This window comes from Gavialis gangeticus, unplaced genomic scaffold, assembly GCF_001723915.1.
Source record: "Gavialis gangeticus isolate Ggan-Ray unplaced genomic scaffold, GavGan_comp1, whole genome shotgun sequence".
NCBI lineage: Eukaryota > Metazoa > Chordata > Crocodylia > Gavialidae > Gavialis > Gavialis gangeticus.
Window position 1 is genome coordinate 7,335,201 of NW_017729027.1, and position 16,001 is coordinate 7,351,201.

Consider the following 16,001-nt stretch of genomic DNA (forward strand, 5'->3'; position numbering starts at 1 on the left):
GCTCCTACCCTGGGGGTCTGCAAAAGGAGGCTAGATAGACACCTAGCCGGGGTCATTTGACCCTAGCACTCTTTCCTGCCCATGGCAGGGGGTCGGACTTGATGATCTGCTCAGGTCCCTTCCGACCCTACCAAATATGAAACTATCTCTCCCTCCTCCCCCAAATATAACCCTTCTGTAACTGGTTATAAGTATTTTTATATGGCTTGTGGGCCCCACAGTAAACCCATTAATTGGATTTTCAAAATCCTTCCTCTTTTTGTGTCTTCTATTCCTTGTTCAAAGCTTCCATTCTTTTCCCATTGTATGAAGACCAGAGTTGCCACCTAGGAACAGAACTTTTCCCTTTTCCCTTTCTGAAAAATAGGCCTGAGATAATTTTTTTGTAGCGGGGGACTGGTATCTTTGTATGGATCTTTTGGGACAACTAAAATTGTCCCACAAAAATGCAAGCGGACTACTTGGCTTGGAACTGCTGGGATACATCAGAGCTATAGTTAAATGTGTCTTTCTGAACTGCCTGAATGTGTACGCCCTCCGGCAGAAATGTATTCATTCCTCTTGCAGTTTAAATCATTTGATGTAGAAAATATGTGCTGCTAAGTTTGTTTGATTAGCTGAGGTTTGAAGTTCATAACAGTAATTGCCACAGTGTAAAGCAAACAGCATCTGCTGTTGAGTAGGAAAATCCTAAAGTCTATTTTTTTTGTTTCTGGTTGGATTTAGATCAGTAATTACAATACAGTATTAGCACCAAGTTCCATCTATATCCTTGGTTTCTATTTAAGTCTAACAAAGGTAAATAACATGGCTGTCTCTGTGCTTTTCTTCATCACATGCTACTCAGAATAATGGCTGTTGTAGAAAGAACAAGGGAACAGGGATGGGGGCTGGTAAAGAGGCAAAATAAAATGGTGAGGTTTTTGATCCGTTTAAATTTGGAGTTAAAAATCACGTTTCTCTTTCCCTTAAAACATTTTATTTTCTTGTAAAGCAGCATTTCCTACACAGGGAGCTCTTTCCCCAGTGTTGTCTTGATGTAGAATAGAAGCCAGTAGAGTTTTATCTTCTGTCTGTCCCTTTGGTCCCTTTTAAATTTTCTTAGAAGGCTGGTCATGTGCTGGAATGCCACTGTCAGGTTAGCAAAATGGCACCTTAAAGTGAACCTGCACAGGCTGTTACTTTAAGTCTAAGTACAGATGGTCAAAAAAGCCTGAGGCTGAATTGATTCAATCTGTTTAATTTAAGATGAATAGATTGAACTGATAAGCAAGTGAACAGATACTCACTTTTGATTCTGGAAATACAGCCATATGCTTGCAGTGGCCCAGGCCAAAAGCTGGGGGGCTCTAGAGCAGGCCTCCCTGCTGGACTGGAGCAGACAGCCTGGTCCAAGGCTAGTCCACCCACCTTGTGATGTGGGGTTTGCAGAGGAGTTGCAAAGCATCTTGGGATGCTGGGGGACTGTGAGTTAACTTGAATCTGGAAGGGATCTGGAACAGAAGTTCACTAAAATAATTTAACTTAAATCTGTTAAAACTGATACTATATTTCTCAAGGTTTATCTTAAACTGGTTTCTGCAATTTCAAAATCAGTTTATCTACATTGGACTTCTGTTGTGTTACAGATCTGAACCAGTTTCTGATTACTTGTATTGGTTTATGTGTAATTTCTGTCCCTAACCTAGAGGGCACTCTGTATCTCATGTTTGCCTCTATTACATGTCAGTCCAAGCAGCCTAGTATAACTGTGTTCTTTTGAGATGTTAATACTGTTAAGAGGAATTGGAGGAAAGAATGCATGCTGGTTTGTAGGCTGGTTTATTTCATGCAATTTGAAAGAGATACCATCAGATTGAAAATAATGTTTTAAAAGAAAATTCCTTGCCTAAATTGCAAACAGTGCTGCAAGCAATTCAAGCTAAAAGAATGTAATTAACATGGTTGCTTATTTACATTTAATTTTTTTGCCCAGTTTGAACATGGGAAATAAGTAATCTGTCTGGGTCATACTACTGTACACAAGAGACTGGAAAACACTGCAAGTTTGCATTTGTGGAAATTCCTTTATAATTCAGGCTTGTGATGAAGCATTTTCCTTCCCCACCTTTCACATGGAGAGCACTGACAGAAATTATATCTTTCAAGTACTGAGGCTCCTGAAAGCACTCTGCAGCTATAACGTAACAAACATTCATGGCTGGAGAGCACTTTTAAAATGGCTTATTGAACAACAACTTAACTCTCATTTGATAGAGCATCAGACAGGGGTGCCCTAACAGAGTGCCTGAGGGAACTGTGAGGTTCCCTGTATAGGTTCCCTGTGAGGGTTAATTTGGGGCAATTCCCTTTACATCCTGTGTGGCTCTGCAAGGCTGGACTGGTGCTTTTGTAGGCGAGAACTAGCCCAGCTCCTCCCCCGGGGCTGTCATGGAAAGAAGACAGAGTCTCCTCTCTGCACATCAGGGGAGGGAGAGAGGCATGGGAAAAGGAGGCCTCTCCTGCCACACATACCTCCCCACCAAGCTAGAGTCTGAGGGGTCACTGGGTCTGTGATGTGGAGAACTCTTCCTCTACCTGCTCCAACCCCTGCGTGAGTGTCTTGACTGTGGCAGAGGCTGCTGCGCCCAGAGCTGGGGCAAGGGGAAAATGGAGTACCCCTGCCAAGTGGGCCCAGCTTGGCTACCCCTCCTGGGATCTTGGTGAAGAGTGGTTCAGGCTCCTGAGACTGGGTGCTCCATTTCCCCTCCTCTCTCTCACCTGGGCTGTGGGTGCACAGCCTTTGCCACTGTCAAGTTGCTCTGTTCCTGCCCCACCTGAGGCTTCTGACAACACCAGACTCATGGCTGCTATACCTAGAGCTGGTGTGGGGAAGAGGGTAACAGGGCCCCCCTACTTCATGGACCCAGCCCAGCTACCCCTGCTGGGGTTTAGGGGGGAGCCTAGCTGGGCCTGTGAGGTGGGGGGGCTCCATTTCTCCCCCAGCTCAAGGCGGGAAGCCTCTGCCACTGTCAAGGCACTTGTACTCAGGGTGGAGGGAAGACAGGAGCCTCATCCCCACCATGTAGGCCTGGCTTGGCTCTTCTCAAAACCCCAGCAGGGGTAGCTGCGGGGGAGGGAAACAGATGTGCAGCAGCAAAGTGGCGGGGCTCCATCTCTTTCCCCTCCCAGGCACTGCTGAAAGTTGCCAACTGACAGGGAGTGGAGCTAATGATAGAGGAACTCTGACAGCCTCCTGGGAGGCTGCTGCAGCAGCCTTGCCTGTTAGCCAGTGGCAGTGTAGGCAGGCTTTGAGCCCCCCCACACAATGGGCCAACGTCTGTTGGGTTCAATAGCACTCTAACTTATGCTGCTTTCTGTAAAGCAGTATGAGTTAGAGTGCTTCCTTGATAAGCTGCCTGCACTTGTGTACGTGCCCAGAAGTAGTGCGTGGGGGGAAAGGATTGGCTATTTGAGCAATGCAACCAATGATGCCAGGCCTTTCCATGGGTTTCCAGCGCCTCTGGTAAACTGCCTACCTTGCAGGGAAGAGATACCCTTGTAAAGGAATACTGATAGGGCCAGCAGGGGTTTGTAGCTATATTGGTCTATGGGCAAAAAGAATCAGAACTCATGTCAGAGGTGATATCTTTTATTAGACCAAGTAGATATTTGCAAAAAAAAATCTTTATTTGCAAGGTTTTGGGCACAATCACCCTTCATCAGGCATAAGAGAATGCAAAAATTTTAAATTGCTTCTAGGTAGAAATGAAATTTCATATTTCACAGGAGAGCTGAAGGTGTAGTAAGGTAGGGTCAGCATTAATTTATTTATCTCCCATAGGGTTCATGTGGGTAGAATACCTCACAGAGTTCCAAAACTGTGGAGACCTTGCTGATCCCTTGCACAGGAAATGATAGCTGTTGCTTTAAAGCAGTAGTTGGCAACCTTTTTGTGTTGGCAGTCTGGAATGACCCAGCTCCAGGTCCAAAAAAAGGATAACACTAGGACCCTGCCTCTGCTGCCCCCCAGCCACAGCATGCCAGCTGCAGTGTGGTGCTGCTTAAACCCCCTGCCACTGGAACTCTGCCAATGCCCACTGGGTAAGTTGTTGACACCTGCTTTAAAGCCGTGTTCCTTATTCCCCTGGTTCTCAGCCCCAGATTGTCTAGGATTTCTTCCCTTCCAGGTGTAATACATCAAGACAATTTAATCCATCACTTCTGTTTCCAATTCTTTTGTGTTCCTTTCCAGTCTGTGGTTTCCTGCACTAATACAACATTATAATGTTTGGTTTACAGACACTTCAGGGAAATATTTTAGTTTCTTAAAGGGTCCATCTCTCTTAAAATTAAGGCATAATAATAATTGTTCAGACACTTTATCTTTTTATTCATCCTGGGTTTCATAAAAACTCCTTTTTACCAGATCTAATACTTGGGACTCATTTGACCACACTCCGTCCTTTTATCCCCCAACTTATCAGTGAATTTGCAAGACTGTCTTCATGTTTTGCCTGGTACATTGTTCCTTTGGCAGTACTATTGTTTTTGAAATTCTGCTTGTTCTTAGTAGTATGGCAGCGAGTTCAGCTTTGCCAAATCCTGATGGCCTCAGAAGGTCAACCCCATTTAATGCCAGCTGAGCCTTCTATGATTTGCTTAAGCCAGAAGTGCTAGGAGGAAATTAGTTGTATAAAAAGCTCTTTTCATAGTCAGCTACATGCTTCATGGCTGACTCTTCAGGACATTATGTTCAAAGGATGCCATGAAACATGCCCAATCTCAGAATCAACCTTGGGTAATTCTCCTTGGACAGTTGTAATTTGTGGCTGTGATTAATTAGGTGTGCAAAGTGGACTTCAGGATGCTTACACCATCTGCTTGTCTCCTGTCTGGCACTGGGCAAGTAGGGGCAGAGCAAGGCAAAATGTAAGTTACTAGTGTCCCACTCACCCCCGACCCTAGAAAGTAGAAAATGAGACTAAAACATCAGTACAGTTTAGAGCAGCCTGCAGGTAGTATAACACTAGAGCAGTGCCAGTGAGTCTGCACGCTGTCAGGAAGCTGTCTTGAAGAAATAATATCCCCCTTTGGTAAATCCCATTGTTAGCATAGGGATACATTTGACTGCTACTCCTCTCAGCATTCAAATCTCAAAATGGCTGTGTACTCCCAAGCAGAAGTTTCATAGATAGAAATGAATAACGGCCCAACAGTACTTAGTCTGTTTAAGACAGCTGCTTTTTTATGGGTCTTGTTATTCCATGGAGAGAGACACAATGCAGAGGAGACACCCAGGTTTAGCACTTCAAGACAATGCATTCAAAATCTTACTTTGTGGTGATTTATGCACTGTGTTCTGCACCTTGGTGGATTTCTGCTTCTGGTTGTGCTTTAGTGAAATAATTGTACAAGTATATATGCATGAGTGTTCAGTCCCTTCATTCCTTTCTTAGTTTGTTTGAAAAGGTAGAGCTTGGAACCTACAGTTGTTGGTGACATTAGTATATCGAGAGCCAGATGTTTGTGGAGATCTGGCCTAGATGTGGCACAGAAGTGCTGCCTTCCTCATTCACCTGAACCTTACCTTAGTGCAAACTGAGTGCATGTGTGGTGATGTGTCAAATAGAATGAAGGCCTTATCTACACACATGTGAATGCAGAGTTACATATGTACATTGTAAAATTGCACGTTTAACCAAAATAGTTACTTCAGTATAAAACTAGATGTAGAGCAGGCCTTAGTCTGTGTTTTGATTCACTTTTATACTACCAGTTAAAATCAGTTTACATATAGATAAGTACATTTGAATATTAATTTCTTGACAGGTGGCTATATTCAAATAGTTAAGAATCTTTTGGTATTGATTATATGCTGTTGTTCCTCAAAAATTTTCTTAAAAAGGACTGATCAGTGAGTGATTATGTCAGGCCTGACTCGCACAGTTTCACGCACTTGGAATTAAAGTACAAGTTTCCACTTTATGTTGACATTGTTTGTTCATTGTGTAAATGATTTCTGAAACCCATGAAAGGTGTGTCAGTATCTTTTCCTACTTCAATTTAAAATAAAATGTAGAATGAAAAATTAATCAGGGTAGACTTCTCCAATTTCTTCTAACAATTCCAAGTACTGGAAGATTTCAAAATGTCACTTGGACATTTGAGAGATACTTTTGACATTTTGTATGTTAGTCACAGGGGCAAGGGTTCTTTGGGATACATAAGAAAAGTAAAACCATAGCAGTTAAATCTATGAATGCTTCCTGGAATTTATAACAGAATCACCCTATCATATTTTATATCTAGAAATTGAATTGTCATGACTATTTCTAAGTCACTCTATCCCTTTTGATTAAATAGGAGAAAATGTAGAGATACATTTCCATCTGCCTAGTGATATCACGTATTGGTTCTGTGTATGTGTTGTTTACACCTGTGATTTTAAGTAGTATGAGACCTGTAGGTATTAGAAGCTGTATGTCCTGTCTTTTTAAGAGCATACTCATACCTCATTATTTATTCAGTATTCTTTTCTCTCACTTTGGAGTCAGTAAAATGTAGAAGCAATTTAAAAATTTGTGTTGGTGTCTTCAGCTCTACTTTCAGCCTCTTCAGTGCTTCCCTGTTTTGATTAAATAAGCCTCTGGCTTACTCTCAGCTTCCTACAGCTGATTGTCTCAAAGACTGAACTGCTTTGTCCTTTTCTTTTCTCCTGCTCTGGCATCTCCTGTATCTATTGTCAGCTCCGCAAAATTGCCTGTGTAGTATGAACTCACAGATCTTGTTTCTTTAAAACACACCACTCATCGCACTCAAGCTTTGCCTCTGCTCATGTAATGCCAGACATCCACTCTGTCTGTTCACCCAGTATTACCATTTTGGGTAGAAGAGATTTCTCTGCAGCAGCTTCTGTCATCTGGAACAGCCTTCTTTTATCTCTCTAGTTCATCAGGTCTCCATTTGCTTTTCAGTTCTTTTCTAAAAATACAGCTTTTTCCCCTCACCTATCCCACTTAAGTTTTTGTTGGCCCTATGACTGAATGCTTAATTTATTCACTATGGAATGTCTTTACAGCACTCTTCTCTGATTCTTACTAGAAATGCTCTTGAATTATTTAACTCTGTGTAACACTTGGGGAAGATTTATATAAAAAAATCTACACAAAACAAAATGTTGTTAGGGAATTAAAAGCCATAGACACTTCTTTCAAGCTATGTGAGCAATTATTGATAGGTTCTATCTTTTGTACCATAACTAGATATTGATACCAAGTGTCCATAATTTTTTTTAAATACAAACTTTGTCAGTATTAAAAGGGCCAATGATTTGCCTTTCTAGCCCCAAGTGAGAACCCTAGACCCATGTACAAATTAAGTCAAAGGCATACAAAAGTGAGCAGATAATTTTAGTGTTGCATTATTTTCTGAATGCTTTACCAGCCCACTAGAAAAATCAGTTTCCTGATGTATAAAACCTTTAGCACAGCTTGAATGATCCATGGTGAGATCAGACCAGTGCCTCAGAACTATAGTAAAGGAACACAAGTACAATTTTGTACATCATGACTCAGTTTTGCTCAGAAAAAAGATTGTTGTATTGTTAGCAGATTACAGAGCACTGTTATTCTGAGCTTGTATTTGTACATACCCCTGAGAGAGAGAAATGTTGGACTTTTTCATTGCAGTACTCAAATAAAGAAAATTGAGGTACTGCAGCATAGAAATGCTCAAAGTCATTGAGCACTGTGGAAGAGACTTCATTAGAAAGAAACGGTTGTAATCACTAGGTGAGGCTTCCCTTGATGACTGTCTGGAAGTTGAAGTTCGTACAGCATGCAGCACCCTGACTTCTGGCAGGGGTGGGTTGCTAGTTATTCACGTGTTCCAGAGTCTGCACTGGCTCCCAATACACAATAAGGTGCTCTTCTGACCTGTAAGGCCCTAAACGGACTGATCCCTGTGTACAAGTAAGTGGGTCACTCGGCCTGCTGGCTTTTGAAGGAGAATTTGCAACCTTATGAGATTCTCAGTCAGTTTTCTAAAGCAAAGGTCAGCCTTTAAGTAAATAAAACAAAATCCCTCTGTCCACTCCGGCACTGAAATGGAAGCTGCTTTCTCTTCCAGCCCCAGCACAGCAGCCTGGTTCCTTGTAGCAAGCTGTTCCCTTCACAACTTACTTCTTCCTGTCTCTTGCTTTCATTTTTGGGATCTTTTAAAGTTCCCAGTAGGACACTTCCTTGTTACTCAAAGGGCACAGACAGATGTTAGGGACCCACTCTAACTCATGGTGCATTATGTAAAGCGCCATGAGCTAGAGCTCCCCTCTACCCCGCAGCCCAACAGATGTTCACCAGCTGGGGGGAGGGGGGCCTGGAGACAGCCTGCACTAGCCCAGGCCAGCTAGGCCAGACCGCCCCTAGCCCTCCCACAGCTCCCAGGCTGTCAGCAAGGGAACTCCCGGTTGCTGAATGCCCAGAGCTGGGGCAGGGGGGGCACCCCCTCACCTTGCGAACCAACCCCAGTTACTCTGGCTCGAGTACTGGGGGGGGGTAGCTGGGTCAGGCCTCCAAGGTGAGGGGGCTCCGTTTTCTCCCTCCCCCCAGCTCTGACCATTCAGCAGCTGGGAAAAGCCAGCACAGAGCTGCTGGCTGCTGAATGGCCAGAGCTGAAGGGGAGAGGACAAGGAATGGGCCCCCCACACCTTGCAGCCTCCACAGCTACCCTGGCTGGAGTATTGTGGGGAGTCAGGTGAAGTGAGGGGGCTCCATTTCCCCCACCCCGCCCATCTGGCCATTCAGCAGCCAGCAGCTCTGCTGACCTGCTGGCTCTCTCCCTTTAGCTCTCAGCTATTGGTTCTTGGACTCTCAACTTCCAGCTCCCAGCTGTCTGCTTGTCTCTCCCAAGGAGCCTAACTCTCCCCCTGTGGTCTTTCTGGAAGCCCCCTCCTCTGGTTCCCCCTCCTGGGAGCCTTTTATCTCCCTTCTAGCTAATTATTTCCCCCAGCTGGTCCCGTTGCCTAGGCAGCCTGCAATCACCTCATATTGCTTCTGGCTGGGCTGTAACCCTTGTCAGCCTGCAGACTGCCCCCAGGCTCCTTAAGCTGGCAGACTGCCACCATTATACATATCATATGCCTTATATATGGTGCCTCTCTTAACACAGCCCAAAACAGTACTTGTTTTTCATATGAATGCATTGCATAGTTAACTCATGTTGAGTTTCTGATCTACCAGAATTCACCAAAACGAAAGAAAAAGATCCTTACTACATAAAGAATAAACTACATGTCCTTGTTTTCCCTTGCTGAGAAATTTGCAGTGAGAATTTGCACTGAGAATTTGCAGTGACATTTTTTGCTGATTTTTATCATTTATGATTAAAAAAATAAGCTTGCATAACTTATCTTCAGCATATATCTAGTGCTATATTACATTATATATATCTTTAAAATCCTTAAAAATGTGGAGTTTGTAATCATTTATTATGTGAAGTTCTTAGAAACTGCTTTTATTGTGAAAAGTAGCAAGATGGAAAGTTGAAACTTTTATTCAGGACTGGAAAAGATTAAGATTAACATCATTTGAAACAAATGGCAGTAGATGGAAGTAATATTTTCTGTCATAAGTGAGTGTACCTAAAGTACAAAAATAAATCCTTATATTGATTATATAAGCTGTCTTGAATATTTTTAAAAGGATGCAGTGTACCCAGCTGTGCAAAATGAAAAAAATTCTTGGAACACCTGATCAGAGAACTGGTTGCCAAAGCCTAGCCTATAGATCAAAAAGTTATTTGTACAGTATTTCTCTTTCAAAGTGTGCCAAAAGCATTCAAGTGCTATGTTTTTAGGCTTTACTGAAACAGTCAGGAATGATCCTTGAAAAACAAGTTTTCCATATCTTAGAGAAAAAAAATAAAATGACAGATAAGCCACAAAAAAAAAAAGACCCCAACCCCATGGACCTCTAGTTCAGCACCTGAGGAAGGCTGAAAAATCTGCCTGTCTCTACCTATCTAGAGATCTGTCCTTCACAATCATTTTTTAAACGTATTCAGGCATTATAGCAACATCAAGATATCAATATATTCAATATATGAATACATATATTCAGTACCTGAGGAAGGCTGAAAAATCTTTCCCCCTATCTAATTTTTCAGCCTTTCTCAGGTGCTGAATATATGTATATGTATATTGATATCTTGATGTTGCTACAATGACTGAATACATTTAAAATAGTGATTGTTATGCAGAAAGATTTGAAGAACCACTTTCTCTTATTACTGAACAAACATAGGGTGTCTCTTATAAGCTTTGTCATTGCATTTTTTAGGCTTTCCATTGAATTTAACAAGGGAAATCTCAAACTTAATAAACTGGAGGTTTAATTTCCATGTATTTTATTGAATTTATTTAAATATTGTAAATAATTATTGTTTTTTCTAATATATATATCAAATATTGGAATGATTCCCCTCATATTTTTTATTCACTTTGGTAATATATGGAAATGAAATAATTTACAAAGGGTTCTTTGTTAAGCTTTTTATGTTTATCAGATGATAGGGAAACATAATAAGAATAACTTTCTGTGAAGAAAAATAATGCAAATAACCACCTTTAAAGAAATGATAAAGCATATCTTGTGCATATGCTGTAGAACAAATGGCCAAATCAAATGACTTGATTAACTGTAATAATATCATGATAGTGTGTGAAGGATCCTGTACTGTTACATTAAAAAAAAATATCTAAAGCATTAAACTTGATTTATTGGAACAGTTGTTACTTCTCTTCCTTTTTAGTTTGCTGCCTTTTTATGACAAAATTTTGGACCTACTGAAGTCAATGAGAGCTTTGTCTTTGACTTTAGTAGAACCAAGATTATGTCCATTGTCTGTGCTACTTACACATTTTCTGGCTAGGTAAGGCTTTATAATCATTACTGATTATGTGGCTGTCTCTGTTCATTAGGTAGGTACACGTGCAGAAAAAGTGACAGACATACTGTCTTTTTCTGGCATTTTATGTCTTTTGAGAGTGGGAGTCATTAGTTTATTGGGGTAATTTCCTTCATTGCAAGAACTTTCCTGGCTTTGTGGAATGCCGTTGAAGAGTTGGTGGGAAAATGTTCAACAAAGCAATTTTGTCTTGGAAAATGGGGACTCTGTAGTATGAAAACATTCTGCAGTACCAACACAACTTGGAAAAACTTTGAAGGGAAACCAAGCTAGCAGGTGGGCTTCTAGCATTCTAGAAAGCTGGTTCATTGGGCTGCCCATTTTTCTGGCCAGCTTGACTCACTGTCCAGCTCTGCCCAAAATTTCTTAGAAATGCAAGTGGATTTGGAACAATTGAAATGATTTGGAGTTCAGAATTCTTCTATTTTAGCCAAGAAGGGCTATGATCATATCCAGGAGCAGATCCAGCAGGGTGGATTTGATTTAAATCATGATTTAAAGGCTTCCTGACCAGTCATAAATTTAATCATTGTTTTCTACAAAAAGTGTATTGTTGTTTCAGATAACTTTATTAAAATATTCCCAAACAGGGTCTCTTTAATGGCCTGACAAGCCTGTTGCCATAATAGGTTTTCCCTTCTACCATACCATTCCCTCACTAGATCTCAAATCAATGGACAGGCTATACCCAGAAACTTATCCCTCAAGACTTCTGGAATAGTCTGCTCAAAATGTTTTTCTTTTGTTTCCACTGCCCCTCCTCCTCCTTGCCCAGATCTATTCCACCCCCACAATCCTTTATTCATTTAACTTTAGTAATGTTGATAACTTGGCACTTTTAGAGAGAGGTAAGGACTTGCCTCTGTGTACACAGACTTGCAGAGAGACAATAGGGCTGAAGGGTAGGTAATCAGGTCTGTTATCTCTCATTTTCATATACTGCTGTTAACAAGGATGTTATCTCTGTAGACACAAATCCACAGTTTGAGAACTAAAACTGAGCATCACAGAGATGCTTAATGGGATCTTCTAGACTGACCCCATAAGATTGGGCCCCTAATATAGTCCATGGCCTGTTGTGACCTATTTATAAAACATTGCTAAAAAGGTTACATGAATATATTGTCTCAACTAGTATATAATTAGAAGTTATAAGTCTTATTCCATAATGATATCTTTGAGCTCTAACATATCTTAAATTAAAACTATATAGGGTTTTTTTAAAAAGCATCTTAAAAATACAATTAAATCAAAGAGATCTGATGTAAATAAAAAAATTTGATTTTTTTATTATTATTTTTTTAAACTGTTGATTTGTATCCACCTTCAGATCCAGGATTTGGCAAAGTGGGGTGTGGGAGCAGCTCCTGGAGCCACGCCTCCTTTTCCCCTCCTTTTCTCTCTCCTCCCCCAACCACCAGTTTAGGCCGACTGTGCCTAGAACCTCTGGGGACTTTTTAAAGTCCTTAAAGCAGGTAAGAATCCCCTCTTCCCCTTTGTGCTTAGCGGCATTTCCCCTTCATCCCCTCCCCTGCTTGCTGCTACTGCTTTCCCTGCTGTCCAGGGGTGAGGGAAGCTTCAAAGCGTCTTGCCCACTTCAGCTGGGCTATGAGGCAGCTGAGCTCAGATGGGACAGTGACAACAGCAGCTGTGGAGATGGGTTGGGGAAGGGTTCCCCCACCTGCCTTGTGCCCCCAGGAGCAGGTGCGGAAAGAGGGAACCCCTCCTGCCCATCATCTCTGCTGTTGTCAGTGTTCCCAGTGAGCCCACCCTGTGCAGCCCAGCTGCAGTGGGCAGGAACAGCTTTGAAGTTTCCCTGGCCCGTGGACAGTGTGGAAAGTAGTAGTAGCAGGTGGGTGGGAAGGGAAGGGATTTGCTTCTGAGCAGGAGAGGGAAAGAGCTAGATTCTTACCTGCTTTGGGGGCTTTAGAAAAGTACCCAGAGGCTTCTGGGGTGTGATTCAATCCAAAAGATGGATGCAGCCATATCACTGCACCCTCCTCTGGATCTGCACTGATCACATCTCGTTTATTACTGGTGTTTTCATTGATGAAATCCCTTCATTGACCAGTTTGCAGAGACATCCTCCTAGATGTATGTGAAGCCAATTAGTTACCTATATCATCTCTTCCAGATATTTAACTCGCCCTTGACTATATTCTTGGCCATGAGATTGGGAAGTTCAGTATTAAAAATGGCGAACTGTATAATTTCTGGTTTATCTGCAGTTCAGTCCCTACAGCTACATCATACTGAATCCACTCTTTAAATCAAGGCTGTTCAACTGAGGGGCCAGCTTTTGACCTGAAGACCCCGGGGGCTGCCAGTCTCACTGATGCACAGCAAGGCTCTGCATGTCACCTGTGTAGCTTGTACAGCACGAGAGAGGCCTTCATGGACTTCCAGAGCTGCCTGAGTGGGGACAGAGGGCTGTGCGCTACTGACATAGCAAGGGCAGAGGCTACCCCCACGGCATACTGGCATCATTGTGCAACCCAGGGACTACAGGCTGGCACTGTACGTAACCCCTGGCCATATCAAAGTTGAGCAGCACTGCTTTCAATATTGTATAGTCTAGTGTCAAACGAGCAGCACAGCATTCACAAATACGCAGCCCACTAAAGAAATCCGTGGTGTTATTGACATGTATCCAGTTTCTAATTGCTTATGTATTGGATCCATTACACATGCAAAGATCACAGGGAGAAAATGTAGCATGCGTCTCAGATATCCAGGTTGTAGCCATATTGGTCTAGAGGCAAAAGGAATCAGAACTCGTGGTAGAAGTGATATTGTTTATTAGAGCCAACTAGATGTTTGGAAAAAAAATGTTTATTTACAAGCTTTCAGGCACAGGCACCCTTCTTCAGGCATAGGAAAAAAGACTGTAAAAGTTCTCCTAGGTAGAAATGAAAGTTCATATATCATAGGAGAGTTGAAGGTATGGTAAGATCTGTTTGGAACAGTTCATTTTATGCAGATTAGGCTCAGAGAAAAGTTGGAATCGTCTGTTTACCTCCAAATTGTTTGGTGGCAAGCAGGATGTGGAGTCATATTTCCTTCTGGTTATGATGTTTCATATTTCACAGAAGAGTAAAAAGAGGGAATGCCCTTCTGGGCAGGAATTTCTTATGTGGTGAGGTATCTCTGGGCTCTGTCCAAGGTAATTTTCATCATCACAAAGGCAGGAGCAGGGTGTCAGGTTTCAGGTGGTAAAACTTGCTTCCTTCTTGTAAAATTATGAAGATTTCATTTCAGATGTATATCTCTCATGATATTTCTTCCTTCTTTGTTTTTATGGGGCATCAGTTTTGTTTACTTTTTATCCTACGTATAGCTTACATACTATGAGTTTGTTTATCAAGGGAGAGCTGCTCTGTTGATACAGTTGGTCAATGTCATATGCTAGTTGGATTCTAGTATGTGCAGCATGATGGGACATGGAGGGACAGCTACGATATTCCAGTGATCCAACAGCTGATGGGTTGGGACCTCTGGTCACCAGGTCACATCCCTTTTTCCTTCTGTACTGTCTTTTGTCCTCCTCATTGAAGGGAGAAAAGACATTTTCCATGTCCTGAACCATGCAGTTTTCCACGCAGTTTACCCCCTTTCAGGGTTTTTTCTTTATAAAGGTGTAGTCTTTGGAATGATTCCTAGTCCCTTGGAAATGCAAAGGAGTTTTTTTTTTCCACTGACATTGATGGGATCAGGATTTTGCTCATAGCAACAAGAGACAACATCTTTTAAACAAGTGAGTATTTTGGGCAAAATGAGTAGTGTATCAGGGATTTAAATCTAAGCCAGTTTCAGAGTGCTGTCAGTTGTCCTCCTAAGGTGGACAAGATGAATGCCCTGTACTTTGTCACTGAGAAAGAAACAGCATTTGACATGCAAGGAGAAAAATGACGTATTTGGCTTTCGTTTACAGTAATACAGAACAGATCATTTTGCTAATCCTTGCTGCAGTCTGAAAACTCCTGCAGCTGATTCAGTTCAGCAGCAAGCATATTGGGCTTAGGGACATGAAAGGGATGCATTTAAAAATAGGAAATAAAATAAACTAAGTAGAGTCATTTTCTCATTTAACACCCACTGCTTTGTGAACATACCAAACATCTTTGGATTAATATACTTTTTCTTTCTTCTTTAGGTGATATGTAGTTTCTAGTCCATATTTCTTTAAATGGAGTAAAGAAAAGTTCTTTGTGCCTTTTCTACAATGTTAAGACTAACATTTTGTTTGTGTGTTTTTGTTTTCCTTTTATAGGTTGCCTTTTTAAAGATATGAAGAATCCAGACACATTAGTGGAAAAATCTTCTCAAGTTAACTTTCAAATGGAACACAAAAATTTAAGGATAATTTCAGAGCCATTATGGATAAAAAGAAAGACATTTTATTTCATCCTTTTTCTAGCTTTCTATTTTATTATGAAAATACAAAGCCAGTAACAGAGAGCAATAACTCAGGGAGGCATATGCTACATACCTGGAGTTCTGAGAGTGACTTATCTGCCATGTCAGAAAACTGGTATTTCTGTAATGATGAACTCTTCATTGCCAAGGGTGAAGAAATTATGTACCAACCTCTCTATAGCACAGTACTTCATAAACCGATTTGTCTTGCATGGAAAATGAAGAACAGGCAGCCAATAGAAGGTATAAAGTATTCAATGTAGTGAATTCTAAGAAATGCATGCAGTACTTTTTTCTACTTTGTTTCAGTTGGTAAACCTAAAAGGTCACCAGATAAATAGAATTTAAAAATACAAAATGATGTTTTCCAGCAACCTTCGGTCTGCATCGCACACATTCCTTTTCAAGAGAGAAACTGGTATTTCCATGCCTGTACTCTGTGTAAAACTAAATGAAATTGACACTACTTCCATTAAAATTTACAACAAAAAGATTCTGTGATTCCTTGAAAGAAATGACCCTGCAACTTTAAGAAGAAGCATGTGTGCTAATGTAGGCTTTGTAGGAGCTGTTAGGAGTTCTTTTGACAGAATTCATCTGTCTCCAGGGCAATACATCCTTGCATACATTGTCCTTCTGAG

At 41.4% G+C, this 16,001-nt stretch overlaps 1 protein-coding gene across 1 annotated transcript in view; it reads left to right on the forward strand.

Annotated features, from left to right (window-relative positions):
* Positions 1 to 15,635, forward strand: part of UBE3D (ubiquitin protein ligase E3D) — a 213,983-nt gene extending 198,348 nt beyond the window's left edge. The window contains exon 10 of the mRNA XM_019520433.1: positions 15,215 to 15,635. Within this exon, the coding sequence (XP_019375978.1) occupies positions 15,215 to 15,235 (21 nt within the window). The 3' untranslated portion in view covers positions 15,236 to 15,635. The remainder of the gene's footprint in view (positions 1 to 15,214) is intronic.
* Positions 15,636 to 16,001: the final 366 nt, after the last annotated feature.